The sequence below is a fragment of the Erythrolamprus reginae genome, chromosome 11 (assembly GCF_031021105.1).
Source record: "Erythrolamprus reginae isolate rEryReg1 chromosome 11, rEryReg1.hap1, whole genome shotgun sequence".
In the NCBI taxonomy this organism is placed as follows: Eukaryota; Metazoa; Chordata; class Lepidosauria; order Squamata; family Dipsadidae; genus Erythrolamprus; species Erythrolamprus reginae.
In genome coordinates, this window is record NC_091960.1 from 4,373,661 (window position 1) to 4,396,431 (window position 22,771).

At 42.0% G+C, this 22,771-nt stretch overlaps 1 protein-coding gene across 7 annotated transcripts in view; it reads right to left on the minus strand.

Annotated features, from left to right (window-relative positions):
* CBLC (Cbl proto-oncogene C) overlaps positions 1 to 22,771 on the minus strand; it is a 64,011-nt gene that overhangs the window by 18,719 nt on the left and 22,521 nt on the right. For 3 of the 7 annotated variants that reach the window (XM_070763705.1, XM_070763706.1, XM_070763703.1), the window contains exon 10: positions 22,455 to 22,618. In XM_070763705.1, the coding sequence (XP_070619806.1) occupies positions 22,481 to 22,618 (138 nt within the window). In that variant the 3' untranslated portion in view covers positions 22,455 to 22,480. Of the gene's footprint in view, positions 1 to 14,931; positions 15,099 to 20,920; positions 21,135 to 22,454; positions 22,619 to 22,771 lie in introns of those variants that run through there. The other 4 variants (XR_011560249.1, XR_011560248.1, XM_070763707.1 and 1 more) reach the window with 4 other exon arrangements.

A 22,771-nucleotide genomic window follows, 5' to 3' on the forward strand; every position in this document is an offset into this window, starting at 1 on the left:
CAAAGGCAGATCAAAATTAAAAACAGTTTTAAAGGTAAAGATGAAATTACCGCTGGAGGTGACCTTGCTCTCAGAAATAAAGTGACCTGGGGTAATTTTAGTCAAGGCTCAGATCCTTAAAGAAGCAAAATATGCACAAAGGGTCAAAAGTTAACTAATATTACTTCAGGTCCAGGAGTTGATCTTATTTTCTAGGAATTAAGTCAATTCTTGAGGTTTAGCCAATTTATTAGAATAAAATTTTGGTGGAATTTGAGGTGATCTCAACCATCTCCTTGTAAAAAGACCAAACCATCACAGGTGAATGAGAATTAAAATTTGCTTCCCAGTAAAGCCTGGGGTAATTATAGCCATGCCCTTGCAGGCTAAAAGCACATAAAATTACATGATTAGTATTATAGTTTCTGAACATCTTTGGGTTATTTGGTGATATTGATTTTTTCCCCCCAAAGGCATGAATCCAATAGACGAAGAAGAAGACATCAACAGTAAGACATTTACTCTTCAGTGTATTGAAAGTGAGGAAGCCTGGCAGGTACTGTTTGCGACATGTCGCTGCAAAACATTTTGGACCTGGCTAAAGTTTACTTGCTTCGGCAAAGTTGTTTATTAAAAAAACCCAACATTAAAATGTATGGATGGCAGGGAGCCGGAACACTAAATTGCACTCACCACTGCAGCTCGTAAGTTCTTGTGGGACCAGCGTGATTTTGCTGTCAAACCTGTGGAGGTAGAAAAATTGCGCCTGTGTTTCAGCATGGTTTTACCTGTGGCTCCGTGCGTGATTTTTCAGCTGGTTCTACCTGTGGCTCCTACCTCCACAGGTGCAGCAGCAAAATCGCACTGGTCCCGCAAGAACTTACGAGCTGTGGCGGTGAGTGCAATTTAGCGTTCCGTCTCTGGGGATGCCCTTTCAGTCCCTGAGTAAGCAGTGAGGGCGAATCACACTGGAAGAGACAACAGCGCTCAGCTAAAAGCCTCCTCCAATGCCCGAGGACCCCCTCAGTGAGTCTCAGACCGGAAGGGAATCCTTTGGGATCACCTCCCTCCCATCTTAGAAATAATGCCAGTACCAGCCAGACTTCTTAAAGCAGAAAGTGATGCAATTGGATAGGAGGTGTATTGACAGAGGATAATATTTGTGGCTCACCATGGAAATGAGGCGTCCTTGGTGGTGTCTGAGCTTAGTGGCTGCCTTGTAGAGGTTTTGTTAGGAAAATAGGGAACATCATCAGTGCTGGAAGGGAGTGCAGTTTATGGTTTTAGTGGCTTCTTTCAGTGTTGGTGTAAATGGTCTTGGACAGGGGTAGGCAAAGTTGGTTCTTCTATGACATGTGGACTTCAACTCCCAGAATTCCTGAGCTAGCATGATTGTCTCAGGAAGTCTGGGAGTTGAAGTCCGCAAATCATAGTAGATTTGTAGTCTTTGAGATTCTTTGTTGTTAGCTTCTTTGGTAGTAGCTTGATGGGACATTCGGTATTTCTTGATAGTTGGTCTGATGTGAATGATAATAATAAAGCCTCATTGGCCATTTTTAATGCTAGGTGTGGCCAATTTATCTATCTATCTATCTATCTATCTATCTATCTATCTATCTATCTATCTATCTATCTATCATCTATCTATCTATCTATCTATCTATCTATCTATCTATCTATCTATCTACTTTCTTTCTTTCTTACTTACTTACTTACTTACTTACTTACTTACTTACTTACTTACTTACTAACTGATTTACTTACTAACTTACATACTTACTTACATACTTACTTACTTATTTATTTTTTTAGATTTTATAAATTTGTGCCAGGCATAATATAGCTTTGGCAATGGTTCTTAGAACCAGAAAGAAAACTTCAGCTGCCCCTTTTAATGCTAGGTCTGGCCATTTATTTTATTTATTTCTTAATTTCTTAATTTTATTTATTTATAGATTTTATAAATTTATGCCAGGCGTAATATAGCCCTGGCAATGGTCTTAGAACCAGAATGAAAACGTCAATGACCCTTTTTAATGCTAGCTGTGGCCATTTATATTTTTATGTTTTTAAAAATGTTATCTTATTTTTTTATAGATTTTATAAATATGTGCCAGGCGTAACATAGCCCTGGCATATGGTTCTTAGAACCAGAAAGCAAACCTCAACAGCCTTTTTGTAATGCTAGATCTGGCTGTTGATTTATAAAAGATCTTATAGTTTTCTAGCCTTGCAGACTAACGGATGGAACCAGTGCTGACAAATTTTCCCTGGAAGAGACAACACTTGTTGGGCACATCAGAAGAAGAAAGAAGTCTGAAAGAAGAAACCAGAAAGCAAGAAAATGTCTCCAGACCAAGAATGTTGGCCTTCTGCTGTTATGTCATCATCTATGCTGTGTGGTAAGTTTGGCTGAGTCTTACAGTGACGCCAGGTTTTAGGGTATGGGTGGGGTTCATCTTCCACTACTTTATGCTAATAAGGGTAACCCTGCATATGAAATAAAAGAATGAGCCACTGTGCATTGTGAATCTTAGGAGTAAAACTCCAGTAGCAACTGAAGTAATGTTGATTTTTTTATTTTATTTCAAAGGCATGTACCACACCAACTTAGAAGACAGACTATTCACTTGCCAGCCTACGGGGTTGATAGTAAAAATAGAAATTTAGCCCTAGCAATGGTTCTTAGAACCCGTATCAAAATCTAAACGGCCCTTTTTAATACTAGATGTGGCCAATAATTTATAATATATATTATACCTTTTTTGCCTGGCATAATTTAGCCCTGGCAAAGGTTCTTAGAACCAGAAAGAAAACCTTTATGGCCATTTTTAATGATAGGTGGGGCCAGTGAATAATGTATTTTATACCTTTTTTGCTTGGCATAATTTAGCCCTGGCAATGGCTCCTAGAACCAGAAAGAAAATTTCAATGGACCATTTTAATGAGAGGTGTGGCCATTGATCAATTTTAGATTTCATAGATTTCTGCCTGGCATAATTAAGCCCTGGCAATGGTTCTTAGAACCAGAAAGCAAACCTCAACAGCCTTTTTGTAATGCAATATCTGGCTGTTGATTTATAAAAGATCTTATAGTTTTCTAGCTTTGGAGAATAAGGGATGGAACAAGTGCTGACAAATTTTCCGTGGAAGAGACAACACTTGTTGGATACATCAGAAGAAGAAAGAAGTCTGATAGAAGAAACCAGAAGGGACAATGTCTCCAGACCAAGACTGTTGGTCTTCTGCTGTTACGTCATCATCTATGCTGTGTGGTAAGTTTGGCTGAATCTTACAGTCCCCCAAGGTTTTAGGATATGGGTGGGGTTCATCTTCCACTACTTTATGCTAATAAGGGTAACCCTGCATATGAAATAAAAGAATGAGCCATTGTGTATTGTGAATCTTAGGAGTAAAACTCCAGTAGCAACTGAAGTAACGTTGATTTTTTTATTTATTTCAAAGGCATGTACCACACCAACTTAGAAGACAGACTATTCACTTGCCAGCCTGCGGGGTTGATAGGAAAAATAGAAATTTAGCTCTAGCAATGGTTCTTAGAACCACTATGAAAATCTAAACGGCCCTTTTTAATACTAGATGTGGCCAATAATCGATAATAGAATTTATACCTTTTTTGCCTGGCATAATTTAGCCCTGGCAAAGGTTCTTAGAACCAGAAAGAAAACCTTTATGGCCATTTTTAATGATAGGTGGGGCCAGTAAATAATGTATTTTATACCTTTTTTGCCTGGCATAATTTAGCCCTGGCAATGGCTCCTAGAACCAGAAAGAAAAATTCAATGGACCTTTTTAATGAGAGGTGGGGCCAGTAAATAATGTATTTTATACCTTTTTTGCCTGGCATAATTTAGTCCTGGCAATGGCTCCTAGAACCAGAAAGAAAATTTCAGTGGACCTTTTTAATGAGAGGTGTGGCCATTGATCAATTTTAGATTTCATAGATTTCTGCCTGGCATAATTAAGCCCTGGCAATGGTTCTTAAAACCAGAAAGCAAACCTCAACAGCCTTTTTGTAATGCTAGATCTGGCTGTTGATTTATAAAAGATCTTATAGTTTTCTAGCTTTGGAGAATAAGGGATGGAACAAGTGCTGGCAAACTTTCTCTGGAAGAGACAACACTTGTTGGGCACATCAGAAGAAGAAAGAAGTCTGAAAGAAGAAACCAGAAAGCAAGAAAATGTCTCCAGACCAAGACTGTTGGTCTTCTGCTGTTACGTCATCATCTATGCTGTGTGGTAAGTTTGGCTGAGTCTTCCAGTCCCCCAAGATTTTAGGATACGGGTGGGGTTCATCTTCCACTACTTTATGCTAATCAGGGTAACCCTGCATATGAAATAAGTAACCTTGATTTTTTTATTTTATTTCAAAGGCATGTACCACACCAACTTAGAAGACAGACTATTCACTTGCCAGCCTGCGGGGTTGATGGTAAAAATAGAAATTTAGCCCTAGCAATTGTTCTTAGAACCCGTATGAATATCTAAATAGCCCTTTTTAACACTAGATGTGGCCAATAATTGATAATATATATTATACCTTTTTTGCCTGGCATAATTTAGCCCTGGCAAAAGTTCTTAGAACCAGAAAGAAAACCTCTATGGCCATTTTTAATGATAGGTGGGGCCAGTAACTAATGTATTTTATATCTTTTTTGCCTGGCATAATTTAGCCCTGGCAAAGGTTCTTAGAACCAGAAAGAAAAATTCAGTGGACCTTTTTAATGAGAGGTGTGGCCATTGATCAATTTTAGATTCCATAGATTTCTGCCTGGCATAATTAAGCCCTGGCAATGGTTCTTAGAACCAGAATGAAAAGCTCAACAGCCTTTTTGTAATGCTAGATCTGGCTGTTGATTTATAAAAGATCTTATAGTTTTCTAGCTTTGGAGAATAAGGGATGGAACAAGTGCTGACAAATTTATCGTGGAAGAGACAACACTTGTTGGGCACATCAGAAGAAGAAAGAAGTCTGAAAGAAGAAACCAGAAAGGAAAATGTCTCCAGACCAAGACTGTTGGTCTTCTGCTGTTACGTCATCATCTATGCTGTGTGGTAAGTTTGGCTGAGTCTTACAGTCCCCCAAGGTTTTAGGATACGGGTGGGGTTCATCTTCCACTACTTTATGCTAATAAGGGTAACCCTGCATTTGAAATAAAAGAATGCACCACTGAGTATTGTGAATCTTAGGAGTAAAACTCTAGTAGCAACTGAAGTAACATTGATTTTTTTATTTTATTTCAAAGGCATGTACCACACCAACTTAGAAGACAGACTATTCACTTGCCAGCCTGCGGGGTTGATAGTAAAAATAGAAATTTAGCCCTAGCAATGGTTCTTAGAACCCGTATGAATATCTAAATAGCCCTTTTTAATACTAGATGTGGCCAATAATTGATAATATATATTATACCTTTTTTGCCTGGCATAATTTAGCCCTGGCAAAAGTTCTTAGAACAAGAAAGAAAACCTCTATGGCCATTTTTAATGATAGGTGGGGCCAGTGAATAATGTATTTTATACCTTTTTTGCCTGGCATAATTTAGCCCTGGCAAAGGTTCTTAGAACCAGAAAGAAAACCTTTATGGCCATTTTTAATGATAGGTGGGGCCAGTGAATAATGTATTTTATACCTTTTTTGCCTGGCATAATTTAGCCCTGGCAATGGTTCTTAAAACCAGAAAGCAAACCTCAACAGCCTTTTTGTAATGCTAGATCAGGCTGTTGATTTATAAAAGATCTTATAGTTTTCTAGCTTTGGAGAATAAGGGATGGAACAAGTGCTGACAAATTTTCCCTGGAAGAGACAACACTTGTTGGGCACATCAGAAGAAGAAAGAAGTCTGAAAGAAGAAACCAGAAAGGAAAATGTCTCCAGACCAAGACTGTTGGTCTTCTGCTGTTACGTCATCATCTATGCTGTGTGGTAAGTTTGGCTGAATCTTACAGTCCCCCAAGGTTTTAGGATACGGGTGGGGTTCATCTTCCACTACTTTATGCTAATAAGGGTAACCCTGCCTATGAGATAAAAGAATGCACCAGTGAGTATTGTGAATCTTAGGAGTAAAACTCCAGTAGCAACTGAAGTAACGTTGATTTTTTTATTTTATTTCAAAGGCATGTACCACACCAACTTAGAAGACAGACTATTCACTTGCCAGCCTGCGGGGTTGATGGTAAAAATAGAAATTTAGCCCTAGCAATTGTTCTTAGAACCCGTATGAATATCTAAATAGCCCTTTTTAATACTAGATGTGGCCAATAATTGATAATATATATTATACCTTTTTTGCCTGGCATAATTTAGCCCTGGCAAAAGTTCTTAGAACCAGAAAGAAAACCTCTATGGCCATTTTTAATGATAGGTGGGGCCAGTAGCTAATGTATTTTATACCTTTTTTGCCTGGCATAATTTAGCCCTGGCAATGGCTCCTAGAACCAGAAAGAAAATTTCAATGGACCATTTTAATGAGAGGTGTGGCCATTGATCAATTTTCGATTCCATAGATTTCTGCCTGGCATAATTAAGCTCTGGCAATGGTTCTTAGAACCAGAAAGCAAACCTCAACAGCCTTTTTGTAATGCAAGATCTGGCTGTTGATTTATAAAAGATCTTATAGTTTTCTAGCTTTGGAGAATAAGGGATGGAACAAGTGCTGGCAAATTTTCCCTGGAAGAGACAACACTTGTTGGGCACATCAGAAGAAGAAAGAAGTCTGAAAGAAGAAAGCAGGAAAATGTCTCCAGACCAAGACTGTTGGTCTTCTGCTGTTACATCATAATCTATGCTGTGTGGTAAGTTTGGCTGAGTCTTACAGTCCCCCAAGGTTTTAGGATATGGGTGGGGTTCATCTTCCACCACTTTATGCTAATCAGGGTAACCCTGCATATGAAATAAGTAACGTTGATTTTTTTTATTATTTCAAAGGCATGTACCACACCAACTTAGAAGACAGACTATTCACTTGCCAGCCTGCGGGGTTGATGGTAAAAAAAGAAATTTAGCCCTAGCAATTGTTCTTAGAACCCGTATGAATATCTAAATAGCCCTTTTTAATACTAGATGTGGCCAATGATTGATAATATATATTATACCTTTTTTGCCTGGCATAATTTAGCCCTGGCAAAAGTTCTTAGAACCAGAAAGAAAACCTCTGTGGCCATTTTTAATGATAGGTGGGGCCAGTAAATAATGTATTTTATACCTTTTTTGCCTGGCATAATTTAGCCCTGGCAATGGCTCCTAGAACCAGAAAGAAAAATTCAATGGACCTTTTTAATGAGAGGTGTGGCCATTGATCAATTTTAGATTCTATAGATTTCTGCCTGGCATAATTTAGCCCTGGCAATGGCTCCTAGAACGAGAAAGCAAACTCCAACAGCCTTTTTGTAATGCTAGATCTGGCTGTTGATTTATAAAAGATCTTATAGTTTTCTAGCTTTGGAGAATAAGGGATGGAACAAGTGCTGGCAAATTTTCCCTGGAAGAGACAACACTTGTTGGGTACATCAGAAGAAGAAAGAAGTCTGAAAGAAGAAACCAGAAAGGAAAATGTCTCCAGACCAAGACTGTTGGTCTTCTGCTGTTACGTCATCATCTATGCTGTGTGGTAAGTTTGGCTGAGTCTTCCAGTCCCCCAAGATTTTAGGATATGGGTGGGGTTCATCTTCCACTACTTTATGCTAATAAGGGTAACCCTGCATATGAAATAAAAGAATGAGCCACTGTGTATTGTGAATCTTAGGAGTAAAACTCCAGTAGTAACTGAAGTAACGTTGATTTTTTTATTTATTTCACAGGCATGTACCACACCAACTTAGAAGACAGACTATTCACTTGCCAGCCTGCGGGGTTGATGGTAAAAATAGAAATTTAGCCCTAGCAATTGTTCTTAGAACCCGTATGAATATCTAAATAGCCCTTTTTAATACTAGATATGGCCAATAATTGATAATGTATATTATACCTTTTTTGCCTGGCATAATTTAGCCCTGGCAATGGCTCCTAGAACCAGAAGGAAAATTTCAATGGACATTTTTAATGAGAGGTGTGGCCATTGATCAATTTTAGATTCCATAGATTTCTGCCTGGCATAATTAAGCCCTGGCAATGGTTCTTAGAACCAGAAAGCAAACTCCAACAGCCTTTTTGTAATGCTAGATCTGGCTGTTGATTTATAAAAGATCTTATAGTTTTCTAGCTTTGGAGAATAAGGGATGGAACAAGTGCTGGCAAATTTTCCCTGGAAGAGACAACACTTGTTGGGCACATCAGAAGAAGAAAGAAGTCTGAAAGAAGAAACCAGAAAGGAAAATGTCTCCAGACCACGACTGTTGGTCTTCTGCTGTTACATCATCATCTATGCTGTGTGGTAAGTTTGGCTGAATCTTACAGTCCCCCAAGGTTTTAGGATATGGGTGGGGTTCATCTTCCACTACTTTATGCTAATCAGGGTAACCCTGCATATGAAATAAGTAACGTTGATTTTTTTATTTATTTCAAAGGCATGTACCACACCAACTTAGAAGACAGACTATTCACCTGCCAGCCTGTGGGGTTGATAGTAAAAATAGAAATTTAGCCCTAGCAATGGTTCTTAGAACCCGTATGAATATCTAAATAGCCCTTTTTAATACTAGATGTGGCCAATAATTGATAATATATATATTATACCTTTTTTGCCTGGCATAATTTAGCCCTGGCAAAGGTTCTTAGAACCAGAAAGAAAACCTTTATGGCCATTTTTAATGATAGGTGGGGCCAGTAAATAATGTATTTTATACCTTTTTTGCCTGGCATAATTTAGTCCTGGCAATGGCTCCTAGAACCAGAAAGAAAATTTCAGTGGACCTTTTTAATGAGAGGTGTGGCCATTGATCAATTTTAGATTTCATAGATTTCTGCCTGGCATAATTAAGCCCTGGCAATGGTTCTTAAAAGCAGAAAGCAAACCTCAACAGCCTTTTTGTAATGCAAGATCTGGCTGTTGATTTATAAAAGATCTTATAGTTTTCTAGCTTTGGAGAATAAGGGATGGAACAAGTGCTGACAAATTTTCCGTGGAAGAGACAACACTTGTTGGGCACATCAGAAGAAGAAAGAAGTCTGAAAGAAGAAACCAGAAAGGAAAATGTCTCCAGACCAAGACTGTTGGTCTTCTGCTGTTATGTCATCATCTCTGCTGTGTGGTAAGTTTGGCTGAGTCTTACAGTCCCCCAAGGTTTAAGGATATGGGTGGGGTTCATCTTCCACTACTTTATGCTAATCAGGGTAACTCTGCATATGAAATAAAAGAATGAGCCATTGTGTATTGTGAATCTTAGGAGTAAAACTCCACTAGCAACTGAAGTAACGTTGATTTTTTTATTTATTTCACAGGCATGTACCACACCAACTTAGAAGACAGACTATTCACTTGCCAGCCTGCGGGGTTGATGGTAAAAATAGAAATTTAGCCCTAGCAATTGTTCTTAGAACCCGTATGAATATCTAAATAGCCCTTTTTAATACTAGATATGGCCAATAATTGATAATGTATATTATACCTTTTTTGCCTGGCATAATTTAGCCCTGGCAATGGCTCCTAGAACCAGAAGGAAAATTTCAATGGACATTTTTAATGAGAGGTGTGGCCATTGATCAATTTTAGATTCCATAGATTTCTGCCTGGCATACTTAAGCCCTGGCAATGGTTCTTAGAACCAGAAAGCAAACTCCAACAGCCTTTTTGTAATGCTAGATCTGGCTGTTGATTTATAAAAGATCTTATAGTTTTCTAGCTTTGGAGAATAAGGGATGGAACAAGTGCTGGCAAATTTTCCCTGGAAGAGACAACACTTGTTGGGCACATCAGAAGAAGAAAGAAGTCTGAAAGAAGAAACCAGAAAGGAAAATGTCTCCAGACCAAGACTGTTGGTCTTCTGCTGTTACATCATCATCTATGCTGTGTGGTAAGTTTGGCTGAATCTTACAGTCCCCCAAGGTTTTAGGATATGGGTGGGGTTCATCTTCCACTACTTTATGCTAATCAGGGTAACCCTGCATATGAAATAAGTAACGTTGATTTTTTTATTTATTTCAAAGGCATGTACCACACCAACTTAGAAGACAGACTATTCACCTGCCAGCCTGTGGGGTTGATAGTAAAAATAGAAATTTAGCCCTAGCAATGGTTCTTAGAACCCGTATGAATATCTAAATAGCCCTTTTTAATACTAGATGTGGCCAATAATTGATAATATATATATTATACCTTTTTTGCCTGGCATAATTTAGCCCTGGCAAAGGTTCTTAGAACCAGAAAGAAAACCTTTATGGCCATTTTTAATGATAGGTGGGGCCAGTAAATAATGTATTTTATACCTTTTTTGCCATGCACAATTTAGCCCTGGCAATGGCTCCTAGAACCAGAAAGAAAAATTCAATGGACCTTTTTAATGAGAGGTGTGGCCATTGATCAATTTTAGATTCCATAGATTTCTGCCTGGCATAATTTAGCCCTGGCAATGGCTCCTAGAACCAGAAAGCAAACTCCAACAGCCTTTTTGTAATGCTAGATCTGGCTGTTGATTTATAAAAGATCTTATAGTTTTCTAGCTTTGGAGAATAAGGGATGGAACAAGTGCTGACAAATTTATCGTGGAAGAGACAACACTTGTTGGGCACATCAGAAGAAGAAAGAAGTCTGAAAGAAGAAACCAGAAAGGAAAATGTCTCCAGACCAAGACTGTTGGTCTTCTGCTGTTACGTCATGATCTATGCTGTGTGGTAAGTTTGGCTGAGTCTTACAGTCCCCCAAGGTTTTAGGATACGGATGGGGTTCATCTTCCACTACATTATGCTAATAAGGGTAACCCTGCATTTGAAATAAAAGAATGCACCACTGAGTATTGTCAATCTTAGGAGTAAAACTTCAGTAGCAACTGAAGTAACGTTGATTTTTTTTTTTATTTCAAAGGCATGTACCACACCAACTTAGAAGACAGACTATTCACTTGCCAGCCTGCGGGGTTGATGGTAAAAATAGAAATTTAGCCCTAGCAATTGTTCTTAGAACCCGTATGAATATCTAAATAGCCCTTTTTAATACTAGATGTGGCCAATAATTGATAATATATATTATACCTTTTTTGCCTGGCATAATTTAGCCCTGGCAAAAGTTCTTAGAACCAGAAAGAAAACCTCTTTGGCCATTTTTAATGATAGGTGGGGCCAGTAACTAATGTATTTTATATCTTTTTTGCCTGGCATAATTTAGCCCTGGCAATGGCTCCTAGAACCAGAAAGAAAATTTCAATGGACCTTTTTAATGAGAGGTGTGGCCATTGATCAATTTTACAATCAATAGTTTCTGCCTGGCATAATTAAGCCCTGGCAATGGTTCTTAAAAGCAGAAAGCAAACCTCAACAGCCTTTTTGTAATGCTAGATCTGGCTGTTGATTTATAAAAGATCTTATAGTTTTGTAGCTTTGGAGAATAAGGGATGGAACAAGTGCTGACAAATTTATCGTGGAAGAGACAACACTTGTTGGGCACATCAGAAGAAGAAAGAAGTCTGAAAGAAGAAACCAGAAAGGAAAATGTCTCCAGACCAAGACTGTTGGTCTTCTGCTGTTACGTCATCATCTATGCTGTGTGGTAAGTTTGGCTGAGTCTTACAGTCCCCCAAGGTTTTAGGATACGGGTGGGGTTCATCTTCCACTACTTTATGCTAATAAGGGTAACCCTGAATTTGAAATAAAAGAATGCACCACTGAGTATTGTGAATCTTAGGAGTAAAACTTCAGTAGCAACTGAAGTAACATTGATTTTTTTATTTTATTTCAAAGGCATGTACCACACCAACTTAGAAGACAGACTATTCACTTGCCAGCCTGCGGGGTTGATGGTAAAAATAGAAATTTAGCCCTAGCAATGGTTCTTAGAACCCGTATGAATATCTAAATAGCCCTTTTCAATACTAGATGTGGCCAATAATTGATAATATATATTATACCTTTTTTGCCTGGCATAATTTATCCCTGGCAAAGGTTCTTAGAACCAGAAAGAAAACCTTTATGGCCATTTTTAATGATAGGTGGGGCCAGTAAATAATGTATTTTATACCTTTTTTGCCTTGCACAATTTAGCCCTGGCAATGGCTCCTAGAACCAGAAAGAAAAATTCAATGGACCTTTTTAATGAGAGGTGTGGCCATTGATCAATTTTAGATTCCATAGATTTCTGCCTGGCATAATTAAGCCCTGGCAATGGCTCCTAGAACGAGAAAGCAAACTCCAACAGCCTTTTTGTAATGCTAGATCTGGCTGTTGATTTATAAAAGATCTTATAGTTTTCTAGCTTTGGAGAATAAGGGATGGAACAAGTGCTGGCAAATTTTCCCTGGAAGAGACAACACTTGTTGGGTACATCAGAAGAAGAAAGAAGTCTGAAAGAAGAAACCAGAAAGGAAAATGTCTCCAGACCAAGACTGTTGGTCTTCTGCTGTTACGTCATCATCTATGCTGTGTGGTAAGTTTGGCTGAGTCTTACAGTCCCCCAAGGTTTTAGGATATGGGTGGGGTTCATCTTCCACTACTTTATGCTAATAAGGGTAACCCTGCATATGAAATAAAAGAATGAGCCATTGTGTATTGTGAATCTTAGGAGTAAAACTCCAGTAGCAACTGAATTAACGTTGATTTTTCTTTTATTTCAAAGGCATGTACCACACCAACTTAGAAGACAGACTATTCACTTGCCAGCCTGCGGGGTTGATGGTAAAAATAGAAATTTAGTCCTAGCAATGGTTCTTAGAACCCGTATGAATATCTAAATAGCCCTTTTTAATACTAGATGTGGCCAATAATTGATAATATATATTATACCTTTTTTGCCTGGCATAATTTAGCCCTGGCAAAGGTTCTTAGAACCAGAAAGAAAACCTTTATGGCCATTTTTAATGATAGGTGGGGCCAGTAAATAATGTATTTTATACCTTTTTTGCCTTGCACAATTTAGCCCTGGCAATGGCTCCTAGAACCAGAAAGAAAAATTCAATGGACCTTTTTAATGAGAGGTGTGGCCATTGATCAATTTTAGATTCCATAGATTTCTGCCTGGCATAATTAAGCCCTGGCAATGGTTCTTAGAACCAGAAAGCAAACCTCAACAGCCTTTTTGTAATGCTAGATCTGGCTGTTGATTTATAAAAGATCTTATAGTTTTCTAGCTTTGGAGAATAAGGGATGGAACAAGTGCTGGCAAACTTTCTCTGGAAGAGACAACACTTGTTGGGCACATTAGAAGAAGAAAGAAGTCTGAAAGAAGAAACCAGAAAGCAAGAAAATGTCTCCAGACCAAGACTGTTGGTCTTCTGCTGTTACGTCATCATCTATGCTGTGTGGTAAGTTTGGCTGAGTCTTCCAGTCCCCCAAGATTTTAGGATACGGGTGGGGTTCATCTTCCACTACTTTATGCTAATCAGGGTAACCCTGCATATGAAATAAGTAACGTTGATTTTTTTATTTTATTTCAAAGGCATGTACCACACCAACTTAGAAGACAGACTATTCACTTGCCAGCCTGCGGGGTTGATGGTAAAAATAGAAATTTAGCCCTAGCAATTGTTCTTAGAACCCGTATGAATATCTAAATAGCCCTTTTTAATACTAGATGTGGCCAATAATTGATAATATATATTATACCTTTTTTGCCTGGCATAATTTAGCCCTGGCAAAAGTTCTTAGAACCAGAAAGAAAACCTCTATGGCCATTTTTAATGATAGGTGGGGCCAGTAACTAATGTATTTTATATCTTTTTTGCCTGGCATTATTTAGCCCTGGCAAAGGTTCTTAGAACCAGAAAGAAAACCTTTATGGCCATTTTTAATGATAGGTGGGGCCAGTAACTAATATATTTTATATCTTTTTTGCCTGGCATAATTTAGCCCTGGCGATGGCTCTTAGAGCCAGAAAGAAAACCCCAACAGCTTTTTTCTAATGCTAGATCTGGCTGTTGATTTATAACAGATCTTATAGTTTTCTAGCTTTGGAGACTAAGGGATAGATTTCGTACAATTCTGGCCTGTCATAAATGTAGCCCTTGCAATGGTTCTTAGAACCAGTATGAAAATCTAAATGGCCCTTTTTAATGCTAGATGTGGCCAAATAATTGATAATAGATTTTATACTTTTTTTGCCTGGCATTATTTAGCCCTGGCAATGGTTCTTAGAACCAGAATAAAAACCTCAATGCCCCTGTTTAATTCTAGGTGGGGCCAGTAATTAATAAGGAGGACCCGGATTGTGGGGGCAATAGGCTGCCTCTGTTAAAAAGTGCTATTGCTAACATGTTGTGAGCTGCCCTGAGTCTAAAGAGAAGGGCGGCAGAAAAATCAAATAAATAAACAAATAAATAATATATATTATACCCTTTTTGCCCGGCATAATTTAGCCCTGGCAATGGTTCTTAGAACCGCAGAGAATAACCCACTGGCCATTTTAAATGCTAGGTGTGGCTGGTGATGTTAGAAGATTTTAGAACTTCTGAGAATGGGTGGTGGGAAAAATGCAAGTGTTCTTGGAAAGAGACAGCCCTTGTTCAGCATGGCAGAGGAAGAAACAAGCCAAAGAAGGAAAAAGAGTAAAAGTAAGTTGAGTTGAGACTTGTATTCTTCTGGGCATAATGGAGAGGCGTAGTGGTCTTCCACTAACAGATAGCCCCTTTTGCCAAGGCAAGCAAGGCTAACCCTGCCTTTGAAGTGTTCTGTCTGGGTGCTCCCAGACTTCAACACCAACTGGAAAAAGCAGCCAGACATGCTGGTAAAAGCAAAGGCACTTTATAGTTTGAAAAATAAACACAGAGAAAAAGCTGTTCTTCCCAACAGACAGGCTATGAGGCTTCACAGCAGAGTCATGACGGCCAGACAATACAGCAGACTTCTTGCTGGCACACACACCACTGTAGAGAATAAGACCCACGCCTTTCCCCCCAAGGTTTCAGCCTTCAAGGCCACAAGCCAGAATCAGAGACGCCAAAGATCACAGCCAGGTCCCAGGACTCCCAAAGATACTACTCCACAAGACAGGAAGGGTGGGTCTGCCTTTTCAGCCTTTCTGGGGAGAACCACACCCAAACCCAGCTGTTACCTATTTAGGACTGGAAGTACCTGGCTAATTGTCCCCTTCGTTGTGCTGCTCTTCTCTGCCTGTGATCGATGATGGCTTGAGCATTTTCATCTAAGGACTCCAGGCTGCTTGCTGGGGAGAGCTCCACCCCGGGGGACTCTGGCTGTTCTCCCTCGGCCTGATATTCCTCCTCCCCTTCTGCCTGGGCCTCCTCTTCCTCCTCCTGTTCCTCATCCTCCCCCTCTGAGCATGGAGCCGGTAGCGGTTCAGCCATTCCCTGAGGAGCCTCAGACGGAATCACAACATGAAGTAATAGGCTATTCACTATGACAATCGTTAATTGTTGTACCTTATGATTCTTGACAAATGTATCTTTTTTTAATATACACCGAGAGCATCTGCACCAAAGACAAATGCCTTGTGTTTCCAATCACAGTTGGCCAATAAATAATTCTGTTCTTTCCTATTCTGTTTTTAAGGGTAATATTGCAGTAACGTTTATTTTTTATCTCAAGGGAATGTGGTACAACATCTTGGAAGAGAGAAGAATGAATTGCCTGCCTCTAGTGTTGAGAAGAGAAGAAGGAAGAGAAAGCAAGAATGAACATGATCTTCGCCAAGAACGCAGCTCACCCTGTCAATCAAAACTGACCTGTAGGAAAATCAATGGGATTGTAAGCCATTAACGCACCACACTACACATTTTAATGCTGTCTGTGTCTGTTGATAGGTAATAGAATTTCTAGTTTTCTTGTCTAGCGTAGTTTTATTTGTGGTTTTTAGACTCAGAAAGAAAAGGACAAGTATTCTTTTAAGTATGTTCGATGATGTATATAAGATTCAATGGTTTTCTTGCCCCTTGGCTATTAGAGCAGGCAATGGTTCTTAAAACCAAGGAGAATCTCTATGGCCCTCTCTAATGCTAGGTGTGGTCAGAGATTCTTAAAGTAGTAATTAGTTATTTGGTATGGGATTCGAATTTTTAGAACATGGAAATGATAGGGAGTTGATGGGGTGCATTGCTTGGGAGAAAGGCTGCACTGTTCCTTAATTCCATCTGCCCTCAGACCCCCACACACAAGACGGTGACAATGCCACAGCACCCCAGGGTGAAGGAGGCCTTCCAGTCCCTGAGCTAGCAGTTTGGGTGAATCACACTGGAAGGGTCCAGGGCACTCAGAGAGATGGCTCTCCCAGTCCCTGAGGATCCCAAATGGTCCCAGAGCGAGCGATGGGGGTGAATCATACTGGAAGGGTCAAGAGCGATCAGAGAGATGGCTCTCTCAGTCCCTGAGGATCCCAAATGGTCCCTGAGCGAGCGATGGGGGTGAATCATACTGGAAGGGTCCAGAGCGCTCAGAGAGAAGGCTCTCCCAGTCCCTGAGGATCCCAAATGGTCCCAGAGCGAGCGATGGGGGTGAATCACACTGGAAGGGTCAAGAGCGCTCAGAGAGATGGCTCTCCCAGTCCCTGAGGATCCCAAATGGTCCCAGAGCGAGCGATGGGGGTGAATCATACTGGAAGGGTCAAGAGCGATCAGAGAGATGGCTCTCCCAGTCCCTGAGGATCCCAAATGGTCCCAGAGCGAGCGATGGGGGTGAATCATACTGGAAGGGTCCAGAGCGCTCAGAGAGAAGGCTCTCCCAGTCCCTGAGGATCCCAAATGGTCCCTGAGCGAGCGATGGGGGTGAATCACACTGGAAGGGTCCAGAGAGCTCAGAGAGAAGGCTCTCCCAGTCCCTGAGGATCCCAAATGGTCCCTGAGCGAGCGATGGGGGTGAATCACACTGGAAGGGTCCAGAGAGCTCAGAGAGAAGGCTCTCCCAGTCCCTGAGGATCGCAAATGGTCCCTGAGCGAGCGATGGGGGTGAATCACACTGGGAGGGTCCAGAGCGCTCAGAGAGATGGCTCTCCCAGTCCCCGAGGATCCCAAATGGTCCCTGAGCGAGCGATGGGGGTGAATCACACTGGAAGGGTCCAGAGCGCTTAGAGAGAAGGCTCTCCCAGTCCCTGAGGATCCCAAATGGTCCCTGAGCGAGCGATGGGGGTGAATCACACTGGAAGGGTCAAGAGCGCTCAGAGAGAAGGCTCTCCCAGTCCCTGAGGATCCCAAATGGTCCCTGAGCGAGCGATGGGAGTGAATCACAATGGAAGGGTCCAGAGCGCTCAGAGACATGGCTCTCCCAGTCCCCGAGGATCCCAAATGGTCCCTGAGCGAGCGATGGGGGTGAATCACACTGGAAGGGTCAAGAGCGCTCAGAGAGAAGGCTCTCCCAGTCCCTGAGGATCCCAAATGGTCCCTGAGCGAGCGATGGGAGTGAATCACACTGGAAGGGTCCAGAGCGCTCAGAGAGATGGCTCTCCCAGTCCCTGAGGATCCTAAATGGTCCCTGAGCGAGCGATGGGGGTGAATCACACTGGAAGGGTCCAGAGCGATCAGAGAGATGGCTCTCTCAGTCCCTGAGGATCCCAAATGGTCCCTGAGCGAGCGATGGGGGTGAATCACACTGGAAGGGTCAAGAGCGCTCAGAGAGATGGCTCTCTCAGTCCCTGAGGATCCCAAATGGTCCCTGAGCGAGCGATGGGGGTGAATCACACTGGAAGGGTCCAGAGCGCTCAGAGAGATGGCTCTCTCAGTCCCTGAGGATCCCAAATGGTCCCTGAGCGAGCGATGGGAGTGAATCACACTGGAAGGGTCCAGAGCGCTCAGAGAGATGGCTCTCTCAGTCCCTGAGGATCCCAAATGGTCCCTGAGCGAGCGATGGGGGTGAATCACACTGGAAGGGTCAAGAGCGCTCAGAGAGAAGGCTCTCCCAGTCCCTGAGGATCCCAAATGGTCCCTGAGCGAGCGATGGGGGTGAATCACACTGGAAGGGTCCAGAGCGCTCAGAGAGATGGCTCTCCCAGTCCCTGAGGATCCCAAATGGTCCCTGAGCGAGCGATGGGGGTGAATCATACTGGAAGGGTCAAGAGCGATCAGAGAGATGGCTCTCCCAGTCCCTGAGGATCCCAAAAGGTCCTTGAGCGAGCAATGGGGGTGAATCACACTGGAAGGGTCAAGAGCGCTCAGAGAGATGGCTCTCCCAGTCCCTGAGGATCCCAAATGGTCCCTGAGCGAACGATGGGGGTGAATCACACTGGAAGGGTCCAGAGCGCTCAGAGAGATGGCTCTCCCAGTCCCTGAGGATCCCAAATGGTCCCTGAGCGAGCGATGGGGGTGAATCTTACTGGAAGGGTCAAGAGCCCTCAGAGAGATGGCTCTCCCAGTCCCTGAGGATCCCAAATGGTCCCTGAGCGAGCGATGGGGGTGAATCACACTGGAAGGGTCAAGAGCGCTCAGAGAGATGGCTCTCCCAGTCCCTGAGGATCCCAAATGGTCCCTGAGCGAGCGATGGGGGTGAATCACACTGGAAGGGTCAAGAGCGCTCAGAGAGAAGGCTCTCCCAGTCCCTGAGGATCCCAAATGGTCCCTGAGCGAGCGATGGGGGTGAATCACACTGGAAGGGTCCAAAGCGCTTAGAGAGATGGCTCTCCCAGTCCCTGAGGATCACAAATGGTCCCTGAGCGAGCGATGGGGGTGAATCACACTGGAAGGGTCAAGAGCGCTCTGAGAGAAGGCTCTCCCAGTCCCTGAGGATCCCAAATGGTCCCTGAGCGAGCGATGGGGGTGAATCACACTGGAAGGGTCCAGAGAGCTCAGAGAGAAGGCTCTCCCAGTCCCTGAGGATCCCAAATGGTCCCTGAGCGAGCGATGGGGGTGAATCACACTGGAAGGGTCCAGAGAGCTCAGAGAGAAGGCTCTCCCAGTCCCTGAGGATCGCAAATGGTCCCTGAGCGAGCGATGGGGGTGAATCACACTGGGAGGGTCCAGAGCGCTCAGAGAGATGGCTCTCCCAGTCCCCGAGGATCCCAAATGGTCCCTGAGCGAGCGATGGGGGTGAATCACACTGGAAGGGTCCAGAGCGCTTAGAGAGAAGGCTCTCCCAGTCCCTGAGGATCCCAAATGGTCCCTGAGCGAGCGATGGGGGTGAATCACACTGGAAGGGTCCAGAGAGCTCAGAGAGAAGGCTCTCCCAGTCCCTGAGGATCCCAAATGGTCCCTGAGCGAGCGATGGGGGTGAATCACACTGGGAGGGTCCAGAGCGCTCAGAGAGATGGCTCTCCCAGTCCCTGAGGATCCCAAATGGTCCCTGAGCGAGCGATGGGGGTGAATCACACTGGAAGGGTCCAGAGCGCTCAGAGAGAAGGCTCTCCCAGTCCCTGAGGATCCCAAATGGTCCCTGAGCGAGCGATGGGGGTGAATCACACTGGAAGGGTCCAGAGCGATCAGAGAGATGGCTCTCTCAGTCCCTGAGGATCCCAAATGGTCCCTGAGCGAGCGATGGGGGTGAATCACACTGGAAGGGTCAAGAGCGCTCAGAGAGATGGCTCTCCCAGTCCCTGAGGATCCCAAAAGGTCCCTGAGCGAGCGATGGGAGTGAATCACACTGGAAGGGTCCAGAGCGCTCAGAGAGAAGGCTCTCCCAGTCCCTGAGGATCCCAAATGGTCCCTGAGCGAGCGATGGGAGTGAATCACACTGGAAGGGTCCAGAGTGCTCAGAGAGATGGCTCTCTCAGTCCCTGAGGATCCCAAATGGTCCCTGAGCGAGCGATGGGGGTGAATCACACTGGAAGGGTCAAGAGCGCTCAGAGAGAAGGCTCTCCCAGTCCCTGAGGATCCCAAATGGTCCCTGAGCGAGCGATGGGGGTGAATCACACTGGAAGGGTCCAGAGCGCTCAGAGAGATGGCTCTCCCAGTCCCTGAGGATCCCAAATGGTCCCTGAGCGAGCGATGGGGGTGAATCACACTGGGAGGGTCCAGAGAGCTCAGAGAGAAGGCTCTCCCAGTCCCTGAGGATCCCAAATGGTCCCTGAGCGAGCGATGGGGGTGAATCACACTGGGAAGGTCCAGAGCGCTCAGAGAGATGGCTCTCCCAGTCCCTGAGGATCCCAAATGGTCCCTGAGCGAGCGATGGGGGTGAATCACACTGGAAGGGTCCAGAGCGCTCAGAGAGAAGGCTCTCCCAGTCCCTGAGGATCCCAAATGGTCCCTGAGCGAGCGATGGGGGTGAATCACACTGGAAGGGTCCAGAGCGCTCAGAGAGAAGGCTCTCCCAGTCCCTGAGGATCCCAAATGGGCCCTGAGCGATCAATGGGGTGAATCACACTGGAAGAGGGCAGAGCGCTCAGAGAGAAGGCTCTCCCAGTCCCTGAGGATCCCAAATGGGCTCAAACTGGAAGGATCCTTTTGGCTCACCAGTCCTGCTCCTTCAGATTCTTAGAAACAAGTTCAGTAGCAGCCAAATCTGGTAGGTAGGTAGGTAGATTAGGTAGGTAGGTAGGTAGGTAGGTAGGTAGGTAGGTAGATAGATAGATAGATAGATAGATAGATAGATAGATAGATAGATAGATAGATAGATAGATAGATAGATAGATAGATGGCTTAATGTTGGTTCTTAGAACCAGAAAACATCTGAATGGCCCCTTTTAATGCTAAGTGTGCCATTGATTTATAATAGATTTTATAGTTTTCTGCCTGGCATAAATTTAGCCATGGCAACTGTTCATAGAACCAGGGGGGAAAACACCCGAAAGACTCTTTTTAATGGTAGGTGATAAATTTATCAGTTATTGATAAAAGGTTTCTAGTTCTCCACCTTAGAATAATTTTAGCCTGGGCTGTGATTGAAAATGTATGTTGTTTTGACTGGTAAATGTTAATCATGACACACACTATGTGGCCCTCCCTCAAAAATTGCGGTTTCTTTTGTCACACACATTTGTCATCTTTATTCCTGATATATCTGTAAATGGTGATTGATGCTTGGTAATATTCTGTTTGACATGTACTTTTTGGAATGCAACTGAATTTTACTTACACTACTGTTAAGTAGCTGTGATGCTTGTGGTAGACAAGATATTGCCTATTTTTAATTCCTGTGGTTCCTTAATATCCTTTCATATCATCTCTTCACCAAGAGATACCTGTTGTGATATTAAAATGTTGAACATTAAAGTTGTGTTTTCTTTCTTCTGAGAGCTGGGGTTTCTTTTACATCTCACCTTATGTTATGTTTTTGTATCAATCTGATCGAAGTTAGGCTTTTTTCTTTTTTGTATTAGTTAGACTTCTATGATAAGCGGAGCAATGGTAGCTCCTTAAATGTTGAATGTTATTTGTTCTTTTGTTCTAATCTCTTCTGCATTTATTCTATTCTAATTCTATTCTATTCTGCATCCCATTCTAATTCTATTCTATTCTGCATTCTATTTTATTCTATTCTAATTCTATTCCATTCTATTCTAATTCTATTCTATTCTAATTCTTTTCTATTCTGCATTCCATTCTAATTCTATTCTATTCTAATTTTATTCTCATTCTATTCTAATTCTATTATATTCTAATTCTATTCTATTCTGCATGCCATTCTAATTCTATTCTATTCTGCATTCCATTCTAATTCTATTCTAATTCTATTCTATTCTGCATTCTATTTTATTCTATTCTAATTCTATTCCATTCTATTCTAATTCTATTCTATTCTAATTCTTTTCTATTCTGCATTCCATTCTAATTCTATTCTATTCTAATTTTATTCTCATTCTATTCTAATTCTATTATATTCTAATTCTATTCTATTCTGCATGCCATTCTAATTTTACTCTATTCTGCATTCTATTCTAATTCTATTCTAATTCTATTCTATTCTAATTCTATTCTATTCTAATTCTATTCTATTCTAATTCTATTCTAATTCTATTCTAATTCTATTCTGCATTATATTCTCATTCTATTCTAATTCTATTATATTCTATTCTATTCTGCATTCCATTCTAATTCTATTCTATTCTAATTCTATTCTAATTCTATTATATTCTAATTCTATTCTAATTCTATTATATTCTATTCTGCATTCTATTCTAATTCTATTCTAATTCTATTCTATTCTAATTCTATTCTAATTCTATTCTATTCTGCATTCTATTCTCATTCTATTCTAATTCTATTCTATTATATTATATTCTGCATTCCATTCTAATTCTATTCTATTCTAATTCTATTCTAATTCTATTCTATTCTAATTCTATTCTATTCTGCATTCCATTCTAATTCTACTCTATTCTGCATTCTATTCTCATTCTATTCTATTCTAATTCTATTCTGCATTCTATTGTCATTCTATTCTTCATTCTATTCTAATTCTGTTCTATTTTCTAATTCTAATTCTAATTAATCCTAATCCTAACCCTAATCATTCTAGCCATGTTTGGGGACCTTGTGTTCTAGACAACCATCTATTTTACCTGCTCCTGGATTGTCTGCAAGCAAGTCATCGCTGGGATTCCTGCCGCCTTTCCTCAAACGGAGCGGCTGCGGAGGTGTCCCACGGTGGGGCGGAAGGAGGGAGTTCTTGAGGAAGGCTTGGCAAGGGGCGATCCCGGATCCAGTGGGTTGAAGAGGAGACAGTCTACATGGGCACCAGGAGGAATGGGTTAGGGCGGTGAGAACTGGCGTCAACCTCTTAGTCCTTGGCTTACGACCACAACTGACCCCAACATTTCTGTTCCTGAGCCACACACGTTGTTAGGTGAGTTTGGTTCCATTTTACAACCTTGCTCGC